The sequence below is a fragment of the Salvia miltiorrhiza genome, chromosome 1 (assembly GCF_028751815.1).
Source record: "Salvia miltiorrhiza cultivar Shanhuang (shh) chromosome 1, IMPLAD_Smil_shh, whole genome shotgun sequence".
NCBI lineage: Eukaryota > Viridiplantae > Streptophyta > Magnoliopsida > Lamiales > Lamiaceae > Salvia > Salvia miltiorrhiza.
This window is the reverse complement of record NC_080387.1, coordinates 39822982-39834305: the sequence shown is the minus strand read 5'-3', so window position 1 is coordinate 39834305 and position 11324 is coordinate 39822982. Positions and strand designations below refer to the sequence as shown.

General features: G+C 33.9%; 1 protein-coding gene across 1 annotated transcript; it reads left to right on the top strand.

The window, feature by feature from the left end:
- Positions 1–3931: 3931 nt before the first annotated feature.
- Positions 3932–10641, top strand: LOC131015208 (probable trehalase). Its single transcript, XM_057943492.1, has 10 exons — positions 3932–4692; positions 7590–7709; positions 7951–8066; positions 8423–8523; positions 8609–8718; positions 8946–9018; positions 9109–9352; positions 9571–9670; positions 9751–9964; positions 10407–10641. The coding sequence occupies exons 1-10, from the start codon at positions 4097–4099 to the stop codon at positions 10491–10493; spliced, it is 1761 nt and encodes a 586-aa protein (XP_057799475.1). The 5' UTR covers positions 3932–4096; the 3' UTR covers positions 10494–10641.
- The last annotated feature ends 683 nt before the right edge of the window (positions 10642–11324 follow it).

Genomic DNA, 11324 nt, shown 5'->3' with positions numbered 1-11324 from the left:
GAAGAACTGAAGACCGAAGAACTGAAGTCTTGAAGACTGAAGTTATACTATTCACCATACTGAAGAACTGAAGTGCACCTGAATTAAATGCTGAATTTAATGAAGCGTCTGCACTGAAGTATAAGTGTTAGGAAAACACTTCAGTACACCTGATCAGTCAAAGAGCATTCAATGCAACAGAAAGGAATATTCTGATTAGAAACCTCGGATTGATAATGCAATATGCGGACTGAAGATGGAGTTATGCATAACACACTCAGTGTTAACAAAGGACAACTTCAATGCTTCCAGTACACGCCATATTTAATGCTAAGGACAGTGCATTTAATGCAATCATATGGTGAATCGTCCTTCAACCTGCAGAGTTTTCCTTTCCGTGTTACCTTGCACTGTAACACCATATCCTAGCCCAGAAAAGTCATGCCTCTTTCGGCGTAAAGGAGATAGAGGATGAAGACTTGAGCTAAATTTTAATTGACAAGTCAAACGGTAGATAAGTTAGAAGGATCTCCTCCAACGGAACTATTCCCTCTCATTCGGCTATAAATAGAGCTCAAAATTCAACCTTTGACCTCACCGATTCAAGAACATACGCTGAAACTCTGCCGAACTAAAGACTTGGTTTATACTTAGCCAAAATCTTTGAATCGAAGAAGAGAATCCTTCATTGTCAAATATCAGTCCACCTGATATACAAATATTCTCTTACGAGCTACTAGGCAAATATTCATCATCCTTAGCCTAGTTTTGATTACTCCAGAGCCTGTTCTCAGTAATCAATAGTTGGAGAGTTAAACCCTTTTTACAATGAGTGAAAAGAGTGTTTGAGATAGAGAGAGTCCGAGACGTCGTTCTGTACTCAGAGAATCTTAGCCACCGCAAGCTAAACGTGTGTTGTCTTAGCAACTGCGAGTTAAGAAAGAGTGAGAAGTCCAACCCAATGTGTTGGCTCTGAAACTTGAAGTTTCAGAAGTAAGGTTTGTTGTGCACCCGTAAGCACAAGCCCAGTGATTTGTCAGTATGATAAACTGACCGTGGACGTAGGAAATTATTTTTTGAACCACGTAAAACTCTTTGTGTTATTTCTTAATTTCAGTATTTTCATTTTTCATTATTTTTGCACATATCATTATTCATACTGAAGTTGTTTAAGAGAAAAGAGAAACCCTAAAATCTGACAAAGTGTTTCACTAAAGGCTATTTCGTAAAATCGTTTCTGCTCTAAGTGTTATCAGTCCAACTAACAAATCTTTGGATAGTTAGTAAGATTTCTAACACTTCTCTGTTTATTTAAAACTGAATAGACTAAAGCCCTACTTGAACTATCAGTGAGTCGACAAGTTCCTCGCACTGAAGTTAACCTACTGAAACAATATCAGTATCAGTCTACACCTATTTTAACTGATCTTCAACTCATTGTTCTCTTCAGTCAACTCACATCAGTATCAGTTTCGATATTCACTTCAGCTTAGAAAATAAGTTTTAAGTTTATTTTTTAAAATAGCCTACTGGTGTATTCCCCCCTCCCCCCATACACCAGTTTAGTAACACTAAGGGACCCAACATAAACAAAATATACTATAACAGTGAATAACAGTACGCCAAGAATAATTACCCATTTTAGTGATAAAATACCTACATCTGGGGGGCCTCGCCAGGGTAAAGGATCTACTATCCAAAGTTAAGATATACAAGTGCTTACACAATAAGACTCAGTCTTACTTAGCCTCTATATCTTCTCAAAACCTAACCAACGGTGTACAATTAGAAGGAAGACGAAAATTCACTCCCTAGGCGTGAACTCAACGCGTTCACCACCTAAACTCCTAGAAAGCTTTCACCAATCACTTAGTGAAAGAATCAATTACAAGTTCGCACAACTCTATCGACCGCTCATGATGAACACAATGAGAAGCAATCGAACAAGGTCACACACACTCATGCACAGTATGATCTCACGGCTCACGAAAAAATCAAGAGAATAATGTAAAAGTTGCAACAATATATAAACGTCCTCTTTTTCACGCTCTTAAATAGATGAATCCTAGCAAGAGTTTCAGCTCGAATAGGACTCTATCAATGAAGGCAAAGCCTATCTGTAATTGCGATCTAATAAGAGTTCAATAAATTTGGAGATTAGAAGTTGTGTACATCCAAAGATTCGCCAAAAGATAAGTTTCCAAATTGCTACTAAAAATCTCTGCAAAGCATAAGTACCAAACTGTTTCAAACACCAATTAGTACATCGGACTGTACTAACATCAAGAAATACATCGACCGATAGTTACGGATTTTCTACATTATAACAATATATATTAATTAATAGAGTATATCCTATACTCTTAACAATATTGCATCAGTTTAAAAATTTAGCTAAAAGAATGAGAATCTGTGCGTGGATTGTTGGTTGTATTTGTAAATTGAATTATGCTAGTACTATTTTATTTAGTGTGAATAAGACTAGAATGGGTTGGGTTTTTGATGTACTGAAATGATCGTACTGCAGCATGGTATTGGTATGTAACGAGTTGAGATTAAAATGAAACCTCAATAATTAAGGAAGATCTTCGTAAGCAGTTTCCTTTCCTTTTCACTTTTTTGTTTTGTTTTTTTCTGATATATGGTAAGTGTAAGAAGGCATGGGCTTGTAAAGTTGTAAGGTCATAAATTATTACATTGGTATGATGTGATGTGAGAGGGTTGATACGTCCATTTATCGCGATCTAATATTTCACTTCATTTTGGTTTTTGTAATACTCCCTCCGTCCCACTTCAATTGGCACACTTGCCTTTTTTGTTTGTCCCACTTCAATTAACACTTTCCAAAAATAGCATGTGGTCCCTACCTTCTCTACACATATTAAACAAATGGCCCCCACCCACTTTACACACTCAACCCTTTATTCTTAATCTCCGTGCCCAAAGTAAAAGTGTCAATTGAAGTGGGACGGAGGGAGTAATTCTTTTATCCGGATTTTGGCATTTTACTCAATTTTCTTATGAGTTCTATTAACATTATTAAATTTTTGAAATTGTAAATTAATTCTCGATTAAAATAGAAAATAAGTTCTTGACTTAAAAGTTGATTCATTAAATTAAAAATTATTCACTTCATCTCTTAAGAATATGCATCACTTTTGGTGATATGAATTATAATAATATTAGGTAATTATTAAGTGTGTTGTAAGTGGAGAAAGAGATCCGTTTTATTGTTATATAGTGTGGTGGAGTAATGTTCAAAATAGAATATACACATTTTTCTCAGACGAACCAGAATAACAAAAAATAAATTATGTATACTCTTATGAGACAGAGTGAATATAACTTTTCAATTTAAACGGGAGACTTAAAATAAATATAAATGGAAACAGAGACATTATTCGAAAATTCTATCTCATTTTGCATGAATATAATCAAATGCGATTTGTTACTGTTTTCTAAAAAACTATAACGACTATATAAATTTTTATTCGAGCTTTAGTTAATAATAATCTTTGGAATGCAACTTATAATTTTTTTTCGAGCTTTAGTTAATAATAATCATAAGAATGCAAAATTTTGTTGTAATTAATCGCTCAAAACTATATTTAAAAATGTTGGGATATTACAGTTAATTAATGTATACATATTTATACCTGGAAAGATAGGGAGACTAAAGATTAATGTGTTCAAACTTTTTTTTTTTTGAGATACAACATACATTATGTTAGTATATTATATTAATAAATTAATCAAATGACAATTATATAAATATTATTATAAACTAATATTTAAACAAGTATACAACCTACATATTTAAACAAAATACAATTCACATGTTACGGTCAAAACTTGAATTAATAATGTCTTGAAAAGTATAATCTTTGGTGCCTCGGTACATATTCCTGGAGGCATGACGATTGGAAAAGATGGTACAAAAGATTATTAAAATAATGTTGAAACACAGATTGGAATCAAATAAAAGTTTGGAGTAAATTTCATTAATTAATAAATTCAAAGTGCGTGTATTCCTAGGGCCGGCTTTGTAGGTTTATTCCCTCAAAATCGTAGATATGCATCCTACGCATATACACGCAATCATGTATCTCTCATAAACATGGAACACAAATCATTATCACAGATCATCGCCACTCTCTTCGCCTTCTCACTCATGGGCAATTCTAGCGTTACCGTCACAGCAGATGCATGCGGCCCGAAACCGTCGGGCCCGATCGTGCCGACGACTCCGTTAATCAAATTTCTCGAGCGGCTTCAAGAGACGGCTCTCCAAACGTACGGCCACAAGGACTTTGACCCAAAGCTCTACGTAGACCTGTCACTCAAGCAAAACCTCTCGGCCACGGTCGAAGCCTTCGACAAACTCCCGCGAAACGGGTCCGGTTCGGTTCGGGCCGGGGAGCTGAACCGGTTCGTGGAGGAGTATCTGGGCGGGGCGGAGGAGGATTTGGTGGTTGCGGTCCCGGTCGACTTTGTGGCGGAGCCCGAAGGGTTCTTGGTCAAGGTGGAGAGCCCGGAGGTGAGGGCTTGGGCCTTGAAGGTGCATCATCTTTGGAAGAATTTGACGAGGAAAGTTTCGGGCCGGGTTCTTGAGAAGCCCGATTTTCACACGCTGCTGCCTTTGGGAAACCCGGTTATCATCCCCGGTTCCCGGTTCAGAGAGGTTTATTATTGGGATTCTTATTGGATCATCAGGTTGGTTTTTCTTTGTTTTTGTTTATTTGTCCGATCAAATAAAGACGTTTTAAGTTTTGCACCAAGATTTACAGCGAACCGGATTATCTATATGTTAGAACTTAGAAAACATTAACTAATGGAAAAATAGAGATGAAGCACGGTATGTTGTTAAGATGCTTATTCTCCAATGAATAAGTCGGGGGTTCGAGTATGTTAGTAAGACGTTTCTCCTCCATTTAATAAGTCGTGTGTTCGAGTCACTTAGAAGGTAAGATGTTTCTCTTCCAATTAATAAGTCGAGGGTTCGAGCCACAATTAATAAGTTGGAGTTTCGAGTCACCTAAAAGTCTAGATTGTGAGTGTGTTTCTCCTTTATTTGAGTGTAACAAATTTTAAAAAAGAAAAAAACTAATGGAAAAATAATTAGATGGTCTATATATTTTCCATTCTCTATAATAATTAATTCAATTATATTAAAAATTTTCTTATACATTGTTAATCAATACCATTAAATTTCCTTTTCATGATTGTCATATAATCCTTCATTCTAAATGCAATAAATGATTTGACAATAGATGATTAAGACAGATAACGTTTAGCCGAATCTTCTATGTACGTACCTAGTCATATTTCATGATTTATTGCATTTATGGATAAGTCATGACAAATGGCAATCTTGAGATTAAAATATAGGATGTGTTTGACAAAATTTAATTCTTTAATAATTAATAACGACTATATATATTTTACCTATGAATGTCTCGCTAGTAATACTATGTCGCCAATTTATACGTGTTGATGATAATTAAATAAAAATAATAATACACACTCATTCCAATAGTTTAAACTGGCCATTATTCAACATATATAGTGTAGATGTGCCGTGGGCGTGTTTGCTGCTGCTCAAGGCTTCACAATCATACACTTTCAACAAACTATGATAAACTTAATGATGTTATTGCCGTCATATGATTTGGGGTGAAAAATTCTAATTTTGTATGTTTAATTAATACTAGTACTACCATTCGTGCGATGCACGACGGATACGAATGTCGGACATAATATTAAATAAAATCAAAATATAAAAAAATAGAAATTATTTAAAATAAAATAAATTCATATCAATTATTCAATAAAGAATTTGAATCTGAAACAAACTTTTCACTTTTATATAAAGTGCAATGATAATTATAATTAGTAGTAGTAAATAATTTAAACGTATTATAGATGGAATATAAAACCATTTTAATCATTAATTTCATATAATTATGTTGTCAATTGATACACGTGTATGATTAAATTGATATGCAAAAGCGAAAAAAGAGGGGAGTGGCCGAAATTATGAAGAGGACAACGCTGGCTAAGGAAAACATGAATTATGAGAGTGGGCCAGCATTACTTAAGGAATGTCAGCGCTGGCAAATTTGATAAAATGACAACGTTGGCTAAATAAAAAAGAGAAAAAATGAAAGAGCCAACGCTGGTAGGGGAAAGGAAAATAATTGAAGGGGTCGACGCTAGCAAAAGAAAAGAGAGAAAAAAGATCGAGTATTACCTGAAGAAGCTGAAGGAGAGTCAGCGCTGGCAAACAAAAGAGGGCCTTTGAAAGAGTCAGCGCTGGATTAGTGACTAAGAAGGGCCTTTGTTTCTTCGTTAGAAGTATATGCTGCATCTATGAGATTTTTGGAGGAATTAAACTGTAGATATCTATGATACACACGTTTTTTTAAAATTAGCGAAATTTTTGGGATGAAAAACTGTCAACAAAAATTGCCGGGAATTTTTAGCCGTTGGAACTGCTGCTTTATATATAATATAGATATAGATGTGAGATTTGTCAGTAGTCTTAGCTATTAAGATATATGGCAAAAAAAATTGACAGCTTGATCCGTGATTGTAAATTATAGGGTCACGAGATCTTTATTTTTGTAGGTATAAACAGATAAGAAAACAAAAAGATAAGCATCCTTTATTGCTGAGCTGTTTTGACCTTGACTCTATACCATTACGGAATTTGGAGAAATGTGGTTTTGTGCATTTTTTGTTCTCATTGAGGTGGGATTCAATTTAAAAATATATGAAAAAAAATGCACAATATGATAATTTTAAGAGAGGATGTAAAGGATGCCACACATGATCCTAAATAAAAGAAAGTGCTTGAATCACTAATCGATTTATATACTTTCTTCGTCTCACTATAAGTGGTCCATATTCCATTTTAGGACGTCTCGCTATAACTGGCCTATTTTCACAAATAAAAAAAAAATTAACCTTTAAAAAAGTGTAAATTGTACCACTTTTAATCAATTTACACATTCTTGTTAATTCCCGTACCGAGAAGTTTTGAGCCACTTTTAGTGAGACGGAGGGAGTATTTAGTATGGTAATATAATAACTTATAAATTATCTTGAATAAATGTACAAATTACACTTAATGCAATAATTTATTCATAAAATTATTAAAAATATAATAAGAAGTTAAAAAACATAAATTAAAAATTTAGAAAAAAAATGAAAGAAATATAATATGGTATTAAAAGTCATTACTTAAAAAAATCGAAAAAGAAAAAAAAATGTTTAAGTAGTAACAACACACCCGTAATGTTTACATAGAAAATCAAATAGGTCCCTAATGTTTATAAATTGGGGCAAACAGGTCCCTGATTTCCACAACCGTTAGATGAAGAGACTTATTTGTCTCAATTTCTGAATGTTATGGACTTATTAATTTGCTTCAATTTATGAACGTTAAAGACCTAGTTGCAGAAAATATAATGCTGCATGCAGATCCATTTGTTTTTTGTTATAAACATTAATGATGTATTTGCTACTTAACCCTTAATTATATTATTTTTGTGTTGCTATTGTTGTTTAAACATCAGTTTTGGTTTGAGGAGATTGTGTTTGTGATGCAGGGGGTTGTTAGCTAGTAAAATGTATGAGACGGCTAAAGGGATGGTGTATAATCTCATTTCCCTCGTAGATGAATTTGGTTATGTTCTCAACGGTGCAAGGGCCTATTACACTAATAGGAGGTATATGCCTGGCCTCTCTATAGCTTTTCCCTCTCTTTTAACTAGTTATTCATCACAAGTGAAGTCAAGTAATTCACTTTGTGTGTGCATGTGTTGGGGGTTCATGCTTCTAAGGCCACAAGTCTTGGTTCGAGTTCCCTGTGGCGGCCTTTAAATTTTTTTATTTAATACTGTTAATTTATTTTTAAAAAAAAGTAGTTCACTTTGTATAACGTGTTGAGGTATAACTAAACTTGTGCAGCCAACCTCCTCTACTTAGCTCAATGGTTGTTGATGTATACAATAGAACAAGAGATGAGACTCTACTTACAAAATCGCTTCCTGCATTGCTCAAGGAGTACCACTTTTGGAACTCAGGTAACCACCAAGTTCCTATCTTCTTCTCGTATCTCCAATTTCGTTGTATAAACAGATTATTTTTATGTAGGAATGATGGCGCTTAAATACACGAAATTTCACCCGATTCTACTTTTGCGCATAAACTCAAAGTTCTGCCTTGCAATATATGAATAATAATTTTTCTTATTTTCTTACACGAATGTTAGTTCCCGATGAATCCATGTCATCGTGACTAATTAAAGTGTCAAATTAATGTCATTGTGACTAATCGAGTAAATCCTCAAATGAGGCCCTAGAATAGAAGTTGTCCCTAAAACAAGCTAGGTTATTAATAAAGTGTATGAGTAGCTGAAGTAGTGTTGCGATTGTTGAAGGGATTCATAAGGTGATTGTTGAAGATGCTCAAGGCTCGAATCACACTTTGAGTCGATACTATGCAAGGTGGAATCAACCCAGACCAGAGTCCTTAACCATTGTATGAACAATCAAATTAAACTTATTAAATCTTATTTATCAAATAAATAAGATTCCAAAAACAAGAAATTCGTGTTTGCATGCAGGATACAGAAACGGCCTCTAAACTCTCAAGCAAATGTGGTAAAGAAAAACTATATCGCGAATTGGCATCTGCTGCTGAATCTGGATGGGATTTCAGCACTAGATGGATGAGGTACCACAACTCTCCTTCTCCTCCAAATTCAAATATCAATGTTACAATGTAAATATGCCAACCTTGAAATCATAATATTTTAGGGTTTAAACGTCAAAACTCTAAACCTCGCTGTTCACATAACTTGGATGTCCTTAGAACCTTTTTTAGAAAAAACATTAAACGTATATATATTTTCCATTTTTATATTATATATCCATTATATATGTTAAATGTTGTTGATTCAGGGATGAATCTGATCTAACAACATTGGCTACGACATCAATTTTACCAGTGGACTTGAATGCTTTTATTCTCAAGGTAAACTTGCGTGCATGCTTTCAGAGTTTTAGTAATAAATGATGATGATCACAGATTAATTAATTGTGTGGTAAATATATATATAATTAGATGGAAGTTGACATAAGCTTGTTGGCAAATGCAATTGGAGATTCGGTGACAGCAGAACGTTTCAGAGAAGCTTCTGATTCTAGAAAAATGGCTATGAATTCAATTCTTTGGAATGCCGAGAAGCACCAGTGGCTCGACTACTGGCTACCCGATTCCACCTCCCATACATGGAACGCTTCCAACCAGAATCACAAATTATACGCCTCCAACTTCGTCCCCTTGTGGATCCACCCTTTTAATTCAGGTTCGTCCTAAAAATTTGTGTAAGACTGTCTCACGAATCAAGTATTTGAAGCTCAAACTGTCTTACACAAGATTCTTCATCTCTGATATTTGAAGTAATTAACTTAATTGTATAATACAAATATATGATTTCATAAGTAATTAATGATCGAATATGTCCCTTTCTCTTACAACATCATTTACGACTTTCATGCTTCATGTGTTTCTATGTGATCGAAGATGCGAAGTTGGTAGATGAAGTAACCGAAAGTCTTGAAAAATCCGGTCTGATCTGTGCTGCTGGGATTGCGACCTCTCTCATCGAATCAGGACAACAATGGTAAGTAGATTTGAACTCGTTATGGCATGAATTTTGGTACATATATACATATATATACTTCATTTATTTTTTTTGTATAGGGATTTTCCAAACGGTTGGGCTCCTCTGCAACACATGATTGCTGAAGGACTTGTAAAGTCCGGAAGCGAAAAGGCTAGGCAAGTTGCTCAAGATATCGCGGTGAAGTGGATAAGGACCAACTATGTGGGTTTTAAGGAGACAGGAGCAATGCACGAAAAATACGACGTACGAAAATGTGGAGCTTCCGGTGGGGGTGGCGAATATAAACCCCAAGTAAGTTATTTTAATTTCGCATCACTTCCATCTAATTTAAGCTCATCACCTCAAAAAGATTAAGGTTACACACAATTTCGTATTGAAAGAGTGAGAATTGCATGGCTGGTATTTATGATCATCTTTATATGATTGAATTATTAGGTCAACTACTTAGAAATTCAAACAGATATTATGCTAGTAAATAAGTTGTAGGATGCTTATTCAAGGAAAATATTGCCATTAGTGAAAGATAGCAATTCTATAGCAATTTCACCTTGCTTCGGATAAATTTTCCATCATAATAAACATTAAAAATAGTGAAAAATAGGTTAAAATATACCTTTTCTCCCATTTTCCATCAAAATAAACGCACCCTTAATGAAAAATGGAATTAAGAGCATGAATTCCTCATTCTTGTTTCTTAGTTTAATACTATATATATGAATATGAATGTGAGCAGACGGGATTTGGCTGGTCGAACGGCGTCGTATTAGCGCTCTTGGAGGAATTTGGATGGCCACAAGGCTTCAAAATCGACTGCACGTGAACAGAGAAAGCATCGAGATTTATATTACTGTATAGGGAGTTGAATTAATCCATTTGCGTATGCGCATATTGTAATTCCATATCAAACAAGATTAAAACAAAAATATAATTAATATTTTAAATTCTAAATTATGCTGATTATCCACCCATTTGACATCTCTGTGTGTTGAGTGTTGACATTAGTAACGCATTATTATGTTTGGGTGAGTTCGATATGCTCGCGATGCGACTTTTAGAATTTTTTTCGTTATGTGATTGAGGTTTGAGAGATTGGACCCATATGTATACACAATATCATCTAGGGTTTATTGTTCATTTTATACTCTATTTTCGACACATAATAAAATTCTCTCATTTATTAGTGGTTTTCTCCCTATCTCAGGTTTCACATAAATCTACGTTCTTTTTATTTTATTTTCATATTTACTTTTCGATATTTATAACATTGTGTATATACATCAGTATATGGTGTCTCATGATTGTATTTGGTGGAAAGAAAAAAATTATATGTATATGTTGTAATTTTGAATTAATTTGTGATGGACGACAGTATTGCTTTATGGGATTTTCTTTTCTTTTGTTAGTTCTGCTTGATATTCTAATATAGTAAGACCTCTATGGAAAAATTTTATCAGTTTAGAGAGATATTAATATAATTATTTATTAATTTATAGGGTATTTTTTAAAAAAAACATAATTTTAGATCAAATTATAATATACAAACATAAATGGTATATATTGTTTCCATCCTCCAAAAAAATACATATTTCGTATGTTGTGGTATAATATGGGTAATATTTTTATTGTAATTTTAAATTGATTATTTTGGTGG

What these genes read in the sequence shown, in the direction of transcription:
- LOC131015208 (XM_057943492.1), top strand. Translation starts at nt 4,097, where the DNA reads ATGGAACACAAATCATTATCACAGATCATCGCCACTCTCTTCGCCTTC. An exon ending in GATTCTTATTGGATCATCAG is followed by an intron (nt 4,693 to 7,589) that starts GTTGGTTTTTCT and finishes TTTGTGATGCAG; the next exon opens with GGGGTTGTTAGCTAGTAAAA. An exon ending in TGAATGCTTTTATTCTCAAG is followed by an intron (nt 9,019 to 9,108) that starts GTAAACTTGCGT and finishes ATATATAATTAG; the next exon opens with ATGGAAGTTGACATAAGCTT.